General features: G+C 39.3%; 1 protein-coding gene across 14 annotated transcripts in view; it reads right to left on the minus strand.

Moving 5' to 3' along the window:
* The window catches only part of LOC103824732 (ubiquitin-associated protein 2-like), a 195,825-nt gene that overhangs the window by 170,198 nt on the left and 5,518 nt on the right, over positions 1–20,109 (minus strand). For 7 of the 14 annotated variants that reach the window (XM_050986332.1, XM_050986327.1, XM_050986320.1 and 4 more), the window contains exons 2-3: positions 15,809–16,051; positions 4,367–4,506 (exon numbers count right to left, since the gene is read on the minus strand). The exons of 1 other annotated variant lie outside the window; for it this stretch is intronic. In XM_050986332.1, coding sequence (XP_050842289.1) covers positions 4,367–4,506; positions 15,809–15,881 — 213 coding nt within the window. In that variant the 5' untranslated portion in view covers positions 15,882–16,051. The remainder of the gene's footprint in view (positions 1–4,366; positions 4,507–15,808; positions 16,052–20,109) is intronic. 6 more of the 14 variants (XM_050986325.1, XM_050986326.1, XM_050986324.1 and 3 more) reach the window with 5 other exon arrangements.

A 20,109-nucleotide genomic window follows, 5' to 3' on the forward strand; every position in this document is an offset into this window, starting at 1 on the left:
CTTTTGACAAAATATTTGGTGCTTTTGTAACATTTCTGGACAACAATTTCATGCTGGAAACTTCTCCAAAAACTAAAAGACTAAAATGGATGGATTCAGTAAAGAGCCATAAACCCAAATAGGCTATAGCTACCCTAAAGAGAAAACTACTCAAAAACATTAACGGCACATCATACAGGCTGCTCTTCATAGTGCGGCATCTGCATCCTACTTAACTGTATTCCCATGAAAATACCAAAGATAACTGTATGCTACATGAACATGGACCTCATTTGATTTCTGCCCAAACAGAAGAAGCTACTATCTCATATGCTAGAGAAGGCTGATACTGAAGAGAGCCAGGACCCAAAATGCAAGTTGATGTACTGCAGAAGACTTCATTGTTGAGAAGGGGACCACATCATCCCCTGAAATTCTTGACAGAAAGGATTCATCCTAGGCAGTCTCACTTCACAGGATACCCACATGAAATTCTGTACCTCATGAGTTCAGACTTAATCAGTCTCAAACTGGCTTCACTTTTGAAGTTTACCACAAATGCAAGCTTTAGAGAAGATCACCAAGTGTAAATCCTGAGTCTAAAACACTATTCCACCATAAAACACCAGCTGCTTATTGGCTGAGAAGTTACTGCAGCTGTCCCAGTTCCTTGAGGGAAGTAATATTTGCTTTGCTCAGAGTCAATGTTCCAAGACAATCAGCATTTGTAACTGTCCTAGGTGACCTAGATGACCCAAAAAACCTCATGTATTTCATATCTTCTCCATGCCAACCTGTCCAAGATTATTAGTCTCTTTAAGACCTGACAACCCAGGAAGTGGAACTTGCATGTTTTACCCCAGTTCAGGGAAAGGAGGGGGGCTGAGTCCTTTTAAAAACAGAGAATGCACACCAATTAGTCCTCTTGTTCTCTCTGGGCTCCCAAAGGGGTTGCCTTGGGCAGGTCTCCCAGTCACAACCCACAAAGCTACTTCAGAGCAGATTTTGAAACACCTTTGCTACTGCTGCCTGCTGTTTCATGAGGAGGGGTCGGGATCCTTTCTTCATGAGTTTTTCAGCTGCTACTCCAGTTCCAGCCACCTGCCATTCGCCAAGGAGGAATCAGACCCATTCTCCACAAGTTTTCCAGCTGTTGCTCCAGTTCCAGCCATGCCAAGGAAGGAAGTTTGTTCCAGTGTTTCAGCAGCATTGAAGCCTTTTGGACAAAAACAGGGTTTTTTCCAAGGTTTTGCTTTGTCCCTGTCCCCTGTCAGTTGTTGTTTGAGGGAGAAAGGAGTTGTGGAACAGCAGACTCAGTTGCTGTGTGGATTTTCCTTTGTTTTCTCTCTCTGCCAGTGGTCCAGAGAAGGGGGCTTATCTGCCATCTTGTCTTTGTCCTCTAGGCCACGTGGGCTGCTATGGCTGCCATCATCTTGGGAGGAGGGGGCTTCTCCACCATCTTGTTTTCTTTGTTCCCAGGGGAACAAGGTGACTCAGCACCTTTGTATCTAGTGGTTATTGCTGTTTTTTTCTTTTTAGTAAACTGTTATTTTTTCACTTATATCTTCTCACATCCATTTCTCCTTATTGGCGAAAGAGGAGTGATTAAAACTATGAGAAGGTAACTCATTGTGGAGTCTCCACCCCATATGATTGCCTTAAACTAAGACAGTAACAGAGTTAAATACTCTGCACTACTTCACATTTTCAAAGTGTCATGCTGACAGGCTGACAGCTTCATATGCCAATCAGTAACACAAGAGGAGAGCCTGCTCTGGAATTCCCTGTGCCAGTTCTGGTGCCGTCCTCCACAAAAGCTTCCCGCATCAGTGCAGAGCTCTGTGTAAAGGAGCTTACTCTTTGTATCTATTGAGAGCTCAGCAGAGAGCAAAAATAAAAGGTCTGCTGGTTTCAGAAATTAAGTCCTGATGATCTATCTTCTTGCTCTGACTTCAGCCTCCTCATGCCCACAGAAACTTTTTAGCTAGTGAAGAGATTTCCTTTAAAGATATCCAGAATATAAACATTCAATGTAATTTCTATAAAGACATGATGGGATATTTGACCAGAAACAGGAAACCATTGAGATTCATTTCTTCTGTAAACCAACCTTTTTCAACTCCATGTTAGAAGACAAAAATATACAAACTTTATAATACTATCAAATTAGCAACAATATCTTTCTTTAGTTTTCCTGTGTAAGGAGAAAGCTTAGAAACACAAGCAGGTGCAATATCACTAACATTTATGCCCGTGGATTGCACACAGATAGAATTGAACATTCAGAAGAAAAAAAAAACTCAACAAAATCCCACAAGATGTGTTTACTACACAAACACCAAATTAGTGTCACAAAAAGTCTTGCTTTTTTTTTCCCCCCTGTGAGTGTTTCTTCTTCATCTTTAAGGCACCATTGTTATAAATGTCATTGTAGTATCCTATAAAACAGTATAAGTAAGTTTTAATTGCAACTAAGAAAATGGTAGCATCTTAAGACAGCTAGAACTTCACTCAACCTTACAAGATACATATCTTTGCAGCATAACAAAGTGAAGGAAATTTTTAACAACTTTGAACTACCAGAAAACAGAAGTATGCAAAATACAACGTGACAGTAATAGGCCTGGATCTTAAAATAAAATAGTATATTTATTACCCAGAAACAATGAAAAAGAACTGTGATGTAATTTCTTAAATAACTTAAATGTGACTATGACAATGAAATCTCCATTTGAAAAAGTAACATAATTCTACATTCAAAAAATGAAGCAGTGGTAATTGAATAGTATCATCCCACATGTTTCTGTTGATCTGTAAAGCATAAGGAGGGAGGTTCATCTGATCTAAACAATAAAAATATAGTGCACTAAAACATATCTGCTGTATATTAAATAATCATCTTTTCCACTGAAATGACCAAACCAATCTCTATTATGCAAGAGGTAGAATAAGTGGGGAAAAAATGCAGAAAAAGGTCTAAGACTTATGTGATTCATTGATTTTAAGCATTAAGTTGCAAATATACCCTAGTGATAGTCAGTGCAACCTCCCACTGAGAGCATGTCCCATCAGAGCAGCTGCTTGAGGCCAGATAGAGATCCCAGAACCTCTCTAATCCATGACAGTGTTTGTGGTAAGCAATGTTTTCCCATTTAACAGCTGGAATTTCCAGTGTTCCAACTCGTGCCATTGTCTCTGTGGCTGGCTTCACCTTTTTATAGCCTTTCATGAGGTATCTGAATAGAAGACAACCTGGCCTTGCCTTCTTAGGGATGAACAAATCCAGTTCCCTCAGTCACCACTCATTCATCCTGTGCTCCAGCCTCTCAACCATCTTCACACCTCCTTACTGGGCTTGCTCCCATTTGCCAATGTCTGCCTTGCATTAGGGAACCCAAAACTGGGCAGAGTACTCCACTGTCTGGCAAACATCAAAAAAGGGGAAGCCATCACTTCTGTCAACCTGCTCATTATATTCCTGCACACTTACTTGTTCTAAAGCAAAACCAAATTCAACTTCATTTGTTGAAAGTCACTTTCTAAACCCACACATAAGCATGAATCACCACTTTGCAAAGCACTGTAACACAAGGAGATAAGGGCTTGAGATCACATAATTAATATTGTACAGAGCAGAACAGCCTCTCCATGTTAAAGATCACTCTAGAAAATAAGACAATTCCCCAGGGGAGCACCTCTAGACTGAGAACTGAGGCAATTCTTGAACTGAATCAAATTTTGAAAAGTACCTGACAAAAGAATAATGAGTTGCCAGGAACAGAGACATTTTGCACTTTAACCCAGGCAAGCACACAACTTGAATATTCTGCTGCTGAGAACCAAGACAATGGGGTAAGAGCTTAATTTCCATCTTGAAGATACTCAAAATATCTTTAGTCTGCTAGTGGACAACCATCTTCATTTCACTTTGTGAAGGCACTGCACAAGAAGTTTAGGATTTTGTGACTTCTAAATATGCTGAACCATGCTGTAGAGCACAACATGGATCTAACAAAGCTTTTCCCACCCACCCAAATTCCTCTAGTGACCAGAAATTTTCTAGCATCATGAGGCTGGCATATGAAAGAGCTGAGTTCTGAAGACACTAAGGTAACAGGACAGAAATCCTGACAGGGATAGGCATAGAATTCCTCACTCATGGGAAATGTTGCTGAAGAACACAAAGCTCCTTCAGAGACAAGAATACAGGGACAACTTAATGTTGTGCTGGATAACTAAGCAATTAAAGCGAGATATCAAAGAAACAGACTTTTCCAAATAAGACCATAGTCCCCCCCATATTTTCCCAGCTTTTACTGACTTAGGGAAGACACAAATCATTGCATGCTCACTTTCAACTCAAAGAAGATTATATAGTAGCACGTACCTGTACTACTTGTTTCTGTGGTTGTGTTGGCTGAGAGGCTGAAATTTGCATTTTGTCCCTAGTACCCCGGGTACGTTCAGTGACCACCGAAGTCATCATATACAGTATATACAAAACAATGTATGTACAAAATAGAAAATCTGAAAGGAAAAAAAGAGTTAAGGCAGGATACTGATTCCATACCCTGATAATATACAATTGTAGTAGATTGAACTCTTCCTGCCTTTACCACAAACTCTATACAGAGACTCCTGAGAAAGCAGCTTCAATACACTATTTCTGGATTTATTGCAATCTTTACAGTAAAGGGGTAAATGAAGTGGATAAAAAGCATTTTTGTTAGCTGACTTGGATCCATCTAGATCTCTACTTCCAGACAACATCTGGATCTCACAGCTTTTCCCAGTTATTTAACATATAGACTTTTCTATCTGCTACTCTGCTGAAATTCCAGCTCCAGCTGGATCACTCCTTAGATTTCTTTAATGTCTGGTGTCTTGTCTTGATGCCTAGAATTTAACTACTCATACCCACTCAGAATGCAAACAGAAGTCACATTCACAACACAGGCCATTCCTTTCTTCCCCATCATTAAACTGCTTTCCTGCACACATACATGAAGTCATAGACAATGCCCACTCTACTTTCCACTCTCTCATTCTCTCTTATAGAAAAATCATGATCCTTACCTTTAAATACAGCCTTTGTAGCCAATATTTTTATGTTCTCCCTCACACTTAAAGAAATTATTTACAAAACTACCTATTACCCTGCTTTAAACATACATTGGTTGTATGGCAACAAAAGAAAACAAAACTCAAACCACTCACACCCACCAGTGCTATCCCATTTGTGGTAGTCAGTTTTCATTCTAATTCATTCTCTATCATTACAATTACTTTGAAACAAGAAATTTATTATTCCCCCTGTGTTTTTACAGCATCTGACACAAGGTTAATCAACAAGTATGGCTTGTAGTTACTATGATAGGAGGAAACAGATCTCGTGACTGATCAGGTCAGAGTTGATTGCCTGGTTTCTGTCCCATGACACTGGGAGGTAAAACCTGAAAATTTAGAGAACTAAAGACAACCTACAAGTGGTGTACCTGGGCAGGAGGAGATGTGCAAACAAGCAGCAAAGTGCTTTTACTGCAGCTCAGAAGTATGAACGTGCCTCAAAGTGGTATTTACATTCTCTCAACAGAGAGAGACATAATTCTCTCTCCCAGGATTTTTCCTGGGGAAGGTAGTGAGAAGCTCAGAGAAGAGAAAACAATTCTCATGTCTACTTGCTGTGTCTGTTGCTTGGCACATATGGAATGTGTTATGGAGATTGTTTACAAGAGTGATTTGTTAATTGGATTCTGCTGATAGTCGTTTAGATTGATTAGCCAATTGGGTCAAAGCTGTGTCATGAGTGTCTCAGTCACAGGTTTTTCTTTAGTATTTTTTTAGTATAGTATCTTTTTAGTATAGTTTTAATATAGTATTTGTGTAATATAGCTTAATAAAGCATTTGTTCAGCCTTCTGAATCATGGAGTCAGAGCACATTATTCCCTACGATGGGGACACCCTAAATTGATACCTCAGCACACAACTTGTCAGGGCAGCAGCTTTGATGCAAGCTGCTCACTGGCATTCGCAAGGAATGGGTACTCAACAAATAAAGTATCAATCAACTCATCACAATTTGAGAATTCCACAGTAAGCAATGAAAAAAATAAAACCAAGCACCCTTAACAGAGAATGTGACAGAGAGCACTAGCCTCTCTGAAAGACAAGCTAATAACTTCACCTCTGATAGTCTGGAGTTAGCCCACTGTGATTTAAGATCTGTTAACTCCACTGGGTCTCAATTTGTTGTTTAATCCAGGTTTGTTTTTCAGGATGAAAGGGTACTTTAAGGAAAAAGACATGCACACAAATATTTGAAACTCCTGGTGGGATGAAGCAGCACAGGAAGATCAGCTTGCTGTGAAAACAGCCCAAACAACCTGAATATAACAAGATCTTTAGAGAATGTCCTCATCTTGCTGACTGCAACTCATGAGCAGCACAATTTGGCAACAGGTCTGAAGCAGAAAACCAGTGATGGTAAGAGCCTCTTCCTGGTAGCAGTATGAACTTGCACTTGCTTCAGACAACTGTGAAAACACACCCCCAGTTTGACAGTCTCCATCAAGCCAACATGGGCATGTTATAATCTATTTCAGATGTAATACAGTAATCTTAAAGCACAATTGGCAGTAGACACAACAACCAGCCCAACCCCAGCACAAGAGGTAGCTGAAGGGCCCTGCTCCACCACCATCAGTGCACTGACCAGGGCAACATTACACCTCCCTGGCATGGACATACCTTCACCATACCTACTTTAAAGTACCAAAGCAACAGGAAAGAGGAGGGCAGTAAGCAACTGCCTTTGAATTACCATAGTAACTATAATTTTGAGCATTTAGTGGGATATTACTAATAAGATAGGGATGTAGCAGGATGCTCTGTCTGGAGCGGGGGTAAAACAACTTGAACAATACCCTATTTGCAAAGCTACCACTGGTGAATGGAGAAGGGGGGGGTCATGCAGCTTTTGGTGTTGAAGAAATGCTAAAGCCAGCCTGACTCATCAGCCCCAAAGTTAAACAGCCTGATAGTGAGGTAAAAATATAGCAGACCTGGTAAAGTATTTGAGATAAAGGAACTAACAAGTGATAGTAGTGATAACTTATCTAAAGTTGCTGAGCTGACACAGCTGGCCCAGAAACATGACTGACGGTCAAACACTAGCATAAAAGCACAGTCCTGCTTTTTAATGGTAGGGTCTTCTAACATTATCCTTTCTTGGAGTACATGTGGAGATTCCTTACTTGAGTGGGGATGCCCCCCAAAGTTATTCCTTGAGACTGAGCAACAGATTTGCCCACAGTCATTGGTATGGGTAATATCAATCTCTACTTAATAATTGTTTTTTCTAGCTTTAATATAATTGCTTTAAAGATAGTGCACTATACTAGTTAGAGTGTGGCAGTGCATCCCCTCGCCATCCTCGGGCCACATTATGATCTGAGTAATGCTCATTAGGCCTCGGCCTTGACAGCAGCACCTGGGCTGAGCTCCTCTTGAGCTTATCAGAAACACTGTCTGCTCCTAGAAACTGGTGCTGTTAAAAGAGCTCCTGCTTTTTAACAAACAGCGTTGGAAACTTATTTTTCCTGCCTGAATAACTATCCAAGTGGACTAACATTTGTTATTGAACTTTCAAAGAAAGTTACTGCCCCAAATTGTGGCTGGGATGCAAAATTACTAACTAAAGCCCACTCTCTTGAAGCCCTATAAACAGCAGTCCAAAGTGAGACCCTTTGAGCTTTCCTAGACCACAGCAGGCTGTGACCAGCAACCTCCCTCTGAGCTGGGCCTCTCAGAGCCAGCAAACTTTCAAACTTGCTATACTTGGAGGATCACTGAATGCCAATGACAGATCCCAGGCTGATACCCCCACTCCTCAAGGCTCAACCCTTCACCCACTGAGAAGATACAAAGGCATCCAATGTGAGTACATCACTGATTTCAAAGGGAATTTTTCATAAGTATATACCTTGTACATATTATTTAGGTCTGTGTGTGAGTGTGAATATGCTATAGTAAATGGACTAGGAATGTTGCTCTCATACATTCTCAAGTACTTTAGATTTGTACGTAAATTGGCTGGTGAGTTACTATTCTGCTATAGTAAATTCTACATTAATCCTTAGTTAAATTGTTTAACTTAAGCCATCAAGTGCGGTTAAAACCTTTGGGCCTCAACCGTTGGTCAAGTCTGGGGCACAGTGTAGCAAGGGGGTCTACTCTCAGTGACTCAACAGGAGATTCTTATTCCTTTTTATCCTTACCCCTTGAGTAGCACAGGTTCCAAGCCAGAGGGAGTGGTCAGGGTGAGCATTTTGCATGTGAATCACTCTCTCTCTTTTGTATACTTTTGTTATTAATATTGCTGCTGTTAGTCTTCATTTTTTTTTCTCTCATTTCTGTTTCCAGTAAATTGTTCTTATCTCAACCCTTGATCTTTACCTTTCCTGCCTCAAATTCTCTTCTACAGTAACCCACAGGGGGGAGAGGGGAAAGGGAGGGGGGAGCAAGCAGCAGCAGTTTTAGTGGGAGCACTAAATTGGAGAATACCATTCCTAAATCACAATACTCTAATCACAAAGTTACTCAGGATTTCTCACAATGACAGAGCTGGGAAAAGGCTGCAGGATACTGCTTCATGATAGCATGACTACTGTACATGTACAATGAGTGTAGATTTTACTGCTATGCAGTAGCATGATATAAGCATGAGAAAAAAAAGTGGAGTAAAACATACATGTCTGTAGCTGTTGTCTAAAGCATTTCACCACCTTTATTACTGCTTGAAAGGGAAAAAGTTTCCTAGAGTCAGATGTTCCTCAGGAGTGGTGCTGATTACTCAGTGTCTGTAATGTCCCAAGCCAATAACACCAAACCTGAGCTTATGGATCCTGGGAGGATTTCTGTCTCATCATAGTTTTCTGTGGTAAATAGGAAGAATATTGATGGCCAGGAGTAGACCTGCATCACTGGCAGAACATCACAGGAGAGAGAAAATGAGTACACTTTCATGTTTTACCAATAAAAGAGGATTGCTGGGAGTGGCCAGAGTATCAACATGAACATATAAACTAACATGTACACTTCCACTCATGTTAGCAAAGCATACTGAATTGTGGTGTTATATTTTAGCTAAATTGTATGCTCTCTGCAACACTGAATAAACAAGTGAACACTTACAACCCACTGAGTTGTTAGTCAAAATTATTATTCTGTCAATTCAATCTATAATGTCCTAAGAACACCGCCAATGTACAGAAATCAATACTTTTTCACTACCAGCAAAAAAATGTTCATTTCAAGGATTACTATTCCTAAACAAGTGTTATACAGAGCAAGACAGAAATATACTAATAGGTCTTGCAAATAAAGACAGCATTGTTTTGTAAGAGAAAGAAATGTTCACCATCAAAAGACTGGAGTTAGGCAAAGGCTGGTTACACATTGAGAGCCCCTCTCAAAAGCATGATGTGGAAGGGGGACTGAACAGGACATCTTTTCCACTAGTAGAGCAAGTTTCAATCACGAAAGTCAAGCAATATGATTAGCATTATTTAAAAAATAAAATTTTCTAATCTCACAATATCTATCTTTGCTATTATCCCAGTGTCTCTGCCTAACAGATGCTTTACATTTTAGTATATACTGCTGATGATTATCCTTGTTTTAATCAAAATCTGCCAGCTACACCCAATAAACATCCAACAGACTTGCCCTCAACTTCTTCATAAACATTCAAACTTCAGATGCAACAAGTACCCTTATTCATACATAAACTTCTGAAGGAGGAATCTAAACTTCCCCAAAATCAACTTTCACTGGTATTTAAAAAAAAAAAAAAAAAAGAGGACAGTTGCACCAAAATTGGAGAAGCCTAAATAACTTCAACCTAGGGCTTTATCTTTCACACAACCAAGGCAATCTTCAGACTACTAAAAACCTGGTTAGCAAAACCTACCTAGCTCTGCTGATGTCATAAAACAACATTCCTCATTTGCCCTGATTCTGGAAAATCAAAAGAGAGTGAATGTCCTAGAAGATTCAGAGGACTCAGCCTTATGTTTCAAACATCAATATCTACAAAGTCACTACTGTCATCTTTTGATGCCTTTCTGCAAGAACACCACCATTTTAGATAGCAACCAGCTGAACTTCCACATGCCAAAAGAATAAAATCCTGATCCCTGTCCTAATTATAAGCCTCATGTTTGCAAGGACCTGCAAGATGCACTAGTTACCAGCACTTAACACTGACTGTAACATAACTTTAAGTAACACAGTTAGAAAATAACATGCTGTTAGTCTATGTGTCTAAGCACCACTCTCAGCACCATCACAACTAGAGGATCTTACTAGACCATAACACAGACCAGACCACAGCTATTGCCATGAAATAGAGAGGGAAAAAAAAAAAAAAAAAGCTGAACTGGTCCACATAGAAATATAATATATAGAAAATAGGAATTCTCTTTGAGAGACAGCCATCATGGGGAGCATGTGAGGAAGGGGCAACAGCAAGTTCATTTTTAAAGTATGTTTCTTTGCTGAGTAATAATTGAAGAAAACATCTTGGCTGTCTGATATTCCAAGACCTGAAGGAAAAATTAAATACATGTTCCTGTCATCTTTGATAGAAGGACCTAATTTCTTGTTCTCTGTCATAGAAAAGGCTTTTCTTATGCAAACCCTCTCTGAAAGGAGGTTGTAGCCAGGTGAGGGTCAGTCTCTTCTCCCAGGTGACCAGCAACACAACAAGAAGACAGTCTTAAGGTACACCAGGGGAAGTTTAGGCTGGACAGTAGGAAGAAGTTCTTCACAGAAAGAGTGATTGGGCATTGGAATGGGCTGCCCAGGGAGGTAGTGGAGTTACCATCGCTAGAGGTGTTTAAGAGAAGACTGGATGTGGCACTTAGTGCCATAGTCCAGTTGACAAGGTGGTGTTAGGTCATAGGTTGGACTATGGTCTCAAAGATCTTTTTCATCCTAGTCGATTCTGTGAAAAACTACCAAAGTAGAAGAGAGAACATATTCCCATCACTCAGCACACCATATTCTGTCCTGAACTGACTCAGTATCTCAGGTCAGGAAACAGAGAAACCACAGTGGCTCAGAGGTGAGCCCTGGTGCTTGCACAGCCATGCACACATTCTACTTCCTCTTGCTACAGGAGGAAAGGGACACCTCCATTTCCAAGTCCTCTGCTTTCTTATTTTCTAGCCTAAGGAGATAAAAGAAAATACTAGCCAAGTCAATACACAGTATAATTGCTGTTTATTCCATCACTGCTACATTCACTGGTAAAGAACCATCAGTATTGCAAATTTCTTCATACCTGTTTCTCAACAAAGAAAACCAGAAATGGTAAAGCCCTTGGTATTTTCCCTCCTAGGGTTTCCTTAGTAGCATTCAGTGAAAGGGCACTACAGTGTCTACAACTTCCAACAAAGAAGCAGCTAGCAGAACGACAGCCTAGTAATCCCCTGCAACAAATATTCAGACTGAATTATACACTGCATTAACTAGGAGGCTTGTAAAAAACATTAACTAGTTCTTCACAAAAGGAAAGGTTTTTCTAGCTGAGGGAAAAAAAAACCAAAACAAACAACCAGGTTTTTCAGGGATGAAAATAATTACCCTCTGCAACCAGAAAACATCCTTCCTGAAGTCACACGCAAGTGAGGATGGCTGAGCAGTGTTTGGGAGAAAATATCATGACAAGAGTTTTAATTCATGTTTGGGACCTGGTTGTATATTCATTCAAAGTTCAATCCATAGCACAGGTAGAACCCAAACAGTTTATTCTGTTGAAATCAAGTTTCAGCTCATATCTAATACAGCACAACTGCAAGCTGTCACCACAGAAACAGTACCAAGAACTGAAAGCTGTAAGAGATCATTTTTATTTATCTGCCAACTCTGGACTGCTCCTTCTGTTGTCATAACCATTGTTAGCATCTTGTCTAGCTTTAAACAAGGTGGGTTTTATTAATTTCTTTTGATACGAAACCTCATCTTGACCTGCTTCAGTCGGAAAACTTGATTTTACTCACAGGTTGTCTTACTTTATTTTGAACATTATTTTTCTCGTGATCACAACCTCTCAACTTGGTGTCACACGTAAATTCACTTATTCTTGTTATGTTGCCCTAGAATTTTCCATGAGGCCAGGTCTATCCAATTTACACCAAAATGATACCAAACTATCCAAAAGAGATGAAAGATTAACAAGCTTTACAACTTCAAACATACTACATGCTAGAAAGGAGCAGATAAATCAAGTGCCCTCTACGCAATCTTATCAAAAAAAGTCATCCAAGCTGTTCTTGTGTGTTTAGCATAAGAAAGATTAAGAAACTAACTAGGAAGTGGGAGATACATTTTATTTTGCTTTTTTAAAGATACCAAAGAGACAAGTTACATATGATGTCAAATTGCCGAAATTCTTATCACACTTAATTCAGTATTTATTCTTGCCAAAAGAAGTGGGGGTGAACCACCCTTAAACTTCTCCTAGACCCACAGTCACTGCTCCAGCTCCCCATCTTTACCTTTTTCTGCATGTCCGGGCTTATATGTTGTTTGGCTGCCATGTGTTTTCTGCCTCTGAAAGGAGGTCCTCACTCTCCTCTACCATTTCTTTCCAAACCAGACTAGCTTATAATAAAACTTAAGAATGTGCAAAGAATTTTTTTTAAATTTAAAAAATCTTAATTAGTAAATAATTTTTCTTTAAAACTTCCTTCCTATTGATAGAGCATTAAGAAACTTTTTTCACAGGAATTTCTTCACTCATTCTTTTTAAAGCTTACATCTCATTTTAAGTATACTTTTGTATTCTAGAGAATCATTCATTACCATGCTGTACTAAACTATCAGCCCTTGACCCCACAGACGTGCGCTGACTTTGACTTTATATGCTGTGCAGCACAACATTAAAATGCCTACGTAGAAAGCATATTTTCTAAAACATGCCAAGAAGATGAGTCACCTATTTCACCATCAGTCTATAAAACCAAACACTCTGCTGCAAGATCCAGTTATTCATTTTGAAAGAAAAGGGACTTCTACTCCTCACATCTCAGCTTATTTATATTAATTGCAGCACCTCGCCCTGAGAATTCTGAGACTGCATCTAGACTACATGCTTTGCTAACTATGGTGTTCAATTCTAGCAACAGTATTAAAATATTAAAAGTATCAGCTTTAGCAATCATATTGCACCTCAGCCTAAATTATCCTACAGGCTGTATGTACATTAAACCATCATTTACAATCCACACAATTCCAAGATAGAACATACACATGACTTAGGCAATTTTATCACTATCAGACAATTAAATGTTTGACTGTGGAGGGCTGGTTACATGACAAAGGTCACGTAGAAATGCTCTGGATAGCTGAGAATTGGAAAAGTACCAGACCCAGCTAATCTGAGTCCCTGCACCTGCAAGGCCGCCATGGCTTCAGCTAGAGCAAAGACAGCCAATTACTCATTAATTGCAATAACAGAAGTTAACTGGATTTGAAATATGCATCTTATTGCATTTTCACAGCATTTTAAACACACATCCCAAACCCACCCACCTCTCTACCTATCAAGAGTCAAGAATTACTGTTACCACCGCCCCCTACACTAAATTAAATCACTAATACACCTCCTTCTCAAAAGCATGTAAAAGCATATGGCCTTGAGTTTGTCTGAAAGACTACAGACTTGACTATGTCAAGTAGCTTAACCTAGAGAAAAAGAAAGCTTTGAGGAGGGTATCTCAAAGCATATAAATACCTGAAAGGAAGGTACAAAAACAGAGCCAGGCTCTTTTCAGCAGTACCCAGTGACAGGACAAGAGGCAATGGGCACAAGTGTTTTATGATAAAAAACCACAATTCGGTTAACATTTGAAACCAAATAAAGGAAACAAAAGTGTTTTCAGAAGCCATATGCTTCATTCTATATTATTATATCCATCATCCTCAAAACACTTAAAAAATAAATACAGTTGAAAATAACAAATTATTTTCTTTGCTCAAATACAGTTACAAATAATAATTCATTTTCTTTACTCAAAAGCAATCTCAGTATGGTCTCTAAAACATCATCCTACTTCCAGGAACAGTATTTTAGTCATAAGAAATACAACTGAAATGTTCTAGATGAAGCCTATACCACACAGAATAAAATTGCAGAAAAACTTTTTTCTACATCTAACCATTAAAAATGTTTAGGAATATGCTCATGGCTACTGAATTTAAATTTTACACCTTCAGCCACAGGGCTGCCTAACAGATTAAGATGGACTTCCCCCCACCCCCCCCCCCATTAAACCAGGTCAAAAAAAGTACAACCTAATAATTTAAATCTAGAGGTTAAGAAAGTGTTTGTGTTTTCTCCATTTAACTTTGGATTCAAATAGCGAACAATCCTGTAACACAAATTCCACGGAATCTGCATCTTTTGCTGATTTGTAATAACCAGTGGTTCCTGTACAATAAAGCAAAAAAAAAAAAACCCCACCCCAACAATAAAGTTTACAACATATTACTTGGAGCAAACCTTAAGTCTTGAGAAAGATCAAAGATCTCAATATGGAAAACATTTCATCGTTTTTAATGCAAAATGCAACACACATGCAAGTTAAGAACTCCTCCAAGCTCATCTATTGGAGGACTGATTTAAGAAGCTAGGGAGGAAGGGGGAAAAAGCTTGGCAATTTTACCTTCAACAGAAGCCACAGTGTCCTGCAGCTTTCACAAAGACAGCTGAACAAAAACCCAAAAATTCAAGAGAACTGAGAGCAGAAACAAGTCCAAGGGAGCTGAGCAAAGTTGTTCACATAAGCTATCTTAAAAGCTTTAGTCTAGAGGGAACATAAATAAAACAATATGCTCAGCAAAATAATTATGCTATAGTAAAAGCAAGCTGAGCAAGCCATAAGATCTTAAGCATCACTGTATCACCTCTAATCAGTCTTTAGTCACTGTTTACTCTTTGCAGCATTGCAAAGTAGTGGGAAGAAAAGGGCTGAGGCTACCACACCTGAAACAGCCTGCAGGAGCCCCAGGCAGATGGGTAGTTCCTACAAATTCCCAATTTGGATGGTCAAAATTAAGGAGTACGGACTTTCAAGTCAGAGCAAAACAGAAAAACTCTATTATTTGCAAATTATGAACCTGTGAGACAGAGTAGAAATCCATTTTGATTTAAGTAAAATGTACATCTTTAAGTTGCCTTCAGTTTGAAACCATAGCTATTTAGTCTGACTGCCTGTTCTTGCAAAAGCCTAAGCTCAGAGAAACTGCTTCAGTGAAAGAGAGATAAAGAAGACAGAGAAAGATAGAGAAAGATAGAGAAAGATAAAGATAGAGAAAGATAGAGAAAGATAGAGAAAGATAGAGAAAGATAGAGAAAGATAGAGAAAGATAGAGAAAGATAGAGAAAGATAGAGAAAGATAGAGAAAGATAGAGAAAGATAGAGAAAGATAGAGAAAGATAGAGAAAGATAGAGAAAGATAGAGAAAGAGAAAGATAGAGAAAGAGAAAGATAGAGAAAGAGAAAGATAGAGAAAGATAGAGAAAGATAGAGAAAGATAGAGAAAGATAGAGAAAGATAGAGAAAGATAGAGAAAGATAGAGAAAGATAGAGAAAGATAGAGAAAGAGACAGAGAGTGCTGAAAAAGGCAAGTCAACCTGACCTAAGAATTCTGTCTAATACCAAACTAATGCTAAATGTCCCGCAAAGTTTGTAAAATGAATATGTATGAACCTATTGTAAAATTGTCTACATTTGTATTTAGAGAGAAAAATAAAAAAACACCTGAAGATCCCAGGAGCACGCATGTCATTTTAAGAGAACAATTCCCACACGTGTCCAGCGCTGTAATAAACATACCAGCTTCACAACTTTCACAAAGTTGTGGAGTTTTGATTTTCTCCGCAAAACGTTCTGGTGACCACGAAGGGACTGTCTCTGTCCCCACAGGGGCAGAAGGGATAAACGAACCTCCTAGGCGCACCCCGGAGATTTCCTGGAGAAGCTCCGCTCGTCTCGGCTTGCCTCCTGCAGAGACAGACAAGAACCTGCTAGTGTGCAGAGGATTCAGTATATATTAAGAGAGCCCCGGGGGATAAGAAGGCTGAATAAGTCACTCAGAAACATCTGAGTGCTCAGCCTGTGCCTGCAGGCAGACCAGTCGGTAGAACGACTGGGAGAGGAGAGTTTGCTATCCGATAGAGCGGCCGCTAGCGACCCTGGGGGTGGGTTGGAGTGGACTCGTGTGCGTGTGGTGTCCGGACACTGTATCGTTGTATAATTAATGCATTGTGTAGTTAATAGTTAGTGTGTTTGTAATCGTTCGAGTGCATGGTGTACAAAGGAAGTATATCTACAGTGCGAGGAAGTTTCTACCCGCGACTGAAGAAGCCGAGCGAGGCCTGAAGCACGGGCTGGGGCAAGCTGTGGGAGCAGAGAGTGCCCTGCGGAGAAATGGAACAAGTAGAGAAACGTCGATGAAGATATTTATAGTGTTTAAAAGTAGTGATTTGTGTAGATCAAGCACATTTTAACTGTGAGTACGAGCTCAGAGAGTTCCTCTGCCCCGGTAGTTAGACTTGATCTCTAGAATTTTACTGTGTGCTGTTATTTTTATTGTGTCCAGAGTGTGTGAAGACCAGAGGAAGCTCGCGTGGGTAAATGCTGAAGTATTGTATGCTGTGTTGTGTTGAGAAAAGTGGGCACTTTGAGAAATATGCCCTTTCCCGGTGAGTTTGTGTAGCTCTTCCCCCACATTGTGGTAATTCGATGCTCGAATTGTATAGTGGCATTTGTAGAGATTTTAGGATTTTGTTTGCAACAAATGTAGCATTTTACACAGAAGAACTATGATATAGTGATTTATGTTTAACTGTGGGGTATAAGGAATCAAAGGAATTCCAAGAATTCCCCCCCCCCAGCAATTCAAGCCCTGACTCTCATGAATTTGAGATAAGGGGGGGTGGTGTGTGTGTGTGTCTCTGTCTGTCTGTGTTTGTGAGCATATCAGAGTTTTTGCTGTAACAAGCACAGCCTTTTGCAAGGCAGTAAAGTGAGTGTCAGTAGAAACAATACTTAAATTGTGTGAAAAGAGAACTAGAAAAGACTGAATTTTTTAAAACAGAGTTTAGATAGAAGAGACAAATGAGTTTATGAGACTTCAGCTAGCAATATAGTAAGTTTAGACTGAAAACAGCCCGCCGTAGAGGTTAAGTGATAAACAAATAGCCTGCAGGCAATTCCCGGGAGCTTTAGTACATTGAGAGACTGGCACCTTGTGTGCAACCCAGAGTTTGTGTGCCTTAAGGCACAGATTTCAGTGCCTTAAGTGTAAATTGAAGGTCCCTCATCAAACCAATTCAGAACCTGAGATCTTGGTGGAAGATCACATCTAGTGCCTGCCACCTAAAAGTCTGTGTGTAGAGAAAAACTGAGAAAAGACACTGTGAGGCTTGGGTAGAAACAAGATACTATAAGGAGAAGGAGATAATGAGAACTAACCAGAGCAAAGAAGTTCTTGAACTAGCCCCTTTGAGAGGGGCTCACTAAAACAAAGCTTCCAGCAGGGGCGGCTCAGAAAATAAAAAGACTTATAATACCTTATTGCAGTTAATGCTGTTTTAAAATGAGAAAATAAATGAAATAAAGTCCGTATGTTAGTGTGGCTTTGTTTTAAGAATTCACTCAGAATAGCAGAGTAACTGTAAGTTCAGAGCTCCCTCTGACCTGCTAATGATAAGCCTTGAAAAAGAAAACAGAGTAAAGAGAAGGCAAATCAAACATGTTGTTCAGCATGCAGCATAAGATAGCAATGCATGAAGTCAGAGAAAGTTTATCATACCAAAATGCAAAGCAATTACAACTCGCAAAATGAGTACATATAATTTGTTAAAGACTCCTACTAAAGTAAAAGAGGATAAGGAGGACGTCCCCAAAAAGGAAGAGGACCCAGGCTCCAAAGGCATACCCATTCGCACCCATCCCCCTCCTGGCAGTCCAATTTCATCCAGAACTAGGAGGTAACAGACCCCTCTGCGAGAGGCAGTGAGACCAGAAGAAATCTGTAGAATTTTAGTTGATAAAGGAGCCATATATTCAGTTTTAAATAAAGCTTTAGTACCTGTGGAGAATGATTATGTTGTAGTGTGGGGAACAACTGGCCAGTCTGAGAAGGCATACTTTTGCAAACCTTTAAAGTAACGTGTACCTAGAAGCTTTTGTATATGCCCAATTCGCTAAACATTCTCAAATGGGGGGTTACTCTGGAAGCAAATGATATAAAAGTGTTAGGCTTAACATTAACAGCCATTGAAATTAAGAAAGAAATTAGTAAAGAGATATTAGAACAAGTATTTTCAGAAGTACAGGCCTCTGCTGTACCAAGGAAAGTGAAGAATGCACCCCCCCATAGTAATCACGCTGAAAGAAAGAACACAACCAATGAGAATTAAACAGTACCCCCTGAAAAGAAGATAACGAAGAAATCAGCCCAATAACTGATAGTACTAGATTGAAAGCTGTCAATAAGATAACAAAGAATTTATACCCTGTGGTAGCAAATCCATATACTTTACTAACTTGTTTAACACCTGAACTAACCTGGTTTACTGTTTTAGACCTGAAAGATGCCTTCTTTTGCCTCCCTATCCACAAAGCCAGCCAGAAAATTTTTGCATTCTAATAGAAAAGCCCTAAAAGCAGTGCAAAACCCAGCTCACATAGTCCATGTGCGTCAAAGCTTCAGAATTCCCCCCACTCTGTTTGGAGAGAAACTTGCAAAAGATCTGGAGTCCTAGGAAGCTCCACAAGAAGAAGAAAAGCTGTTGCAGTATGTAGATGATCTTCTAATAGCCACTCAGACGAGAGAAGCATGTGTAGCCTAGATAGTAAGCCTTTTAAATTTCCTAGGACTCCAAAAGAGCAACAGACTTTATGGCAAGCTCGCAAAGAAGCCATAAGCCAAACCCCAAAATCCCAGACAAGAAAAGAGAGTTTTAAATAGAATTGATTCAGAAATACTGATGAATAAGCTGTCTGCTGCAGCAAGTAGCCTAAGAAAATTGAAGCAGCCTTTACAGTCATCTCTATTAGCATTAAAAGCTAGCCAGTGGCAGATTTCAAAAGTACTGCCTAAGTGGGAAAAGGCCGAGGACCAAGACCACAAGTTAATAGTAGAAGCTCTTAGTACTGTTCAAATTAATGTGTCTTTAGCTTTCAATCGTATACAAGCACAGTTATAAATGCAGGCAACAACAGCTCTGATCATATAAAAAGAAGGTGAATGTAATTTTTCAACTGAAATTCAGAAAGTTGTCTGGGATAATGCAATTAATTTTGAAGTTTCGATCCTAGGAGACTATAGTAAATTTCACCTATGATCCTGCTTCTAATGCAGCCACTGCCTTTGTGCTTACTATACGTAATGCTACTGTTTACATTATCCACCCCATCATTGCACTAAGATTAAATCATGAAAAAACAGTACTCTACCCTTCAGAACATAGAGTTTAGGCATGAAAGGTGAATAAAAAGTAGCAAACAGTAAACTTAAAATCCTACATTACTAGAGAACAGCTGGGATTCATCTGTGAAAGCAATACTATTAATGCCCAAGATGTGTGTCTAGATACTGAACTGAGTATTTGCCACTTGGAAATTCATCCAGTCACTGATCAGAAAACTGTGCTCATATATACTGGTAAAGGCTGTGTGTGCCTGAGAACTACTTGTCCTATTGTAAAAATTGATAACAGCGATGTTATTTTGTCTAGCAGAAATCATTCTAATTTTTGTATTTGTAATTTTGTTAAGACTATCAAGTGTGATTTTTCATACTTGGCCCCAGTGACATCCCACCAGTTAATTAAAACCAATTACACAATGTACCACAGACTGTCACCTACTCCTATTGGAATGGACCTCACACTGGTAAAACAATTAATTAAGCACCAAGACCTACTAGAGATCTTGAAAGAAATCCAAGAAAGCACAAAGAAAACCTTAATTACTGTCCAACATGATACAAAACAAATAACCAGAATTCTACAAAGAATAAAACAAAATGCAGATCATCACTGGTGAGATGT

Source organism: Serinus canaria, chromosome W (assembly GCF_022539315.1).
Source record: "Serinus canaria isolate serCan28SL12 chromosome W, serCan2020, whole genome shotgun sequence".
Classification (NCBI taxonomy): domain Eukaryota; kingdom Metazoa; phylum Chordata; class Aves; order Passeriformes; family Fringillidae; genus Serinus; species Serinus canaria.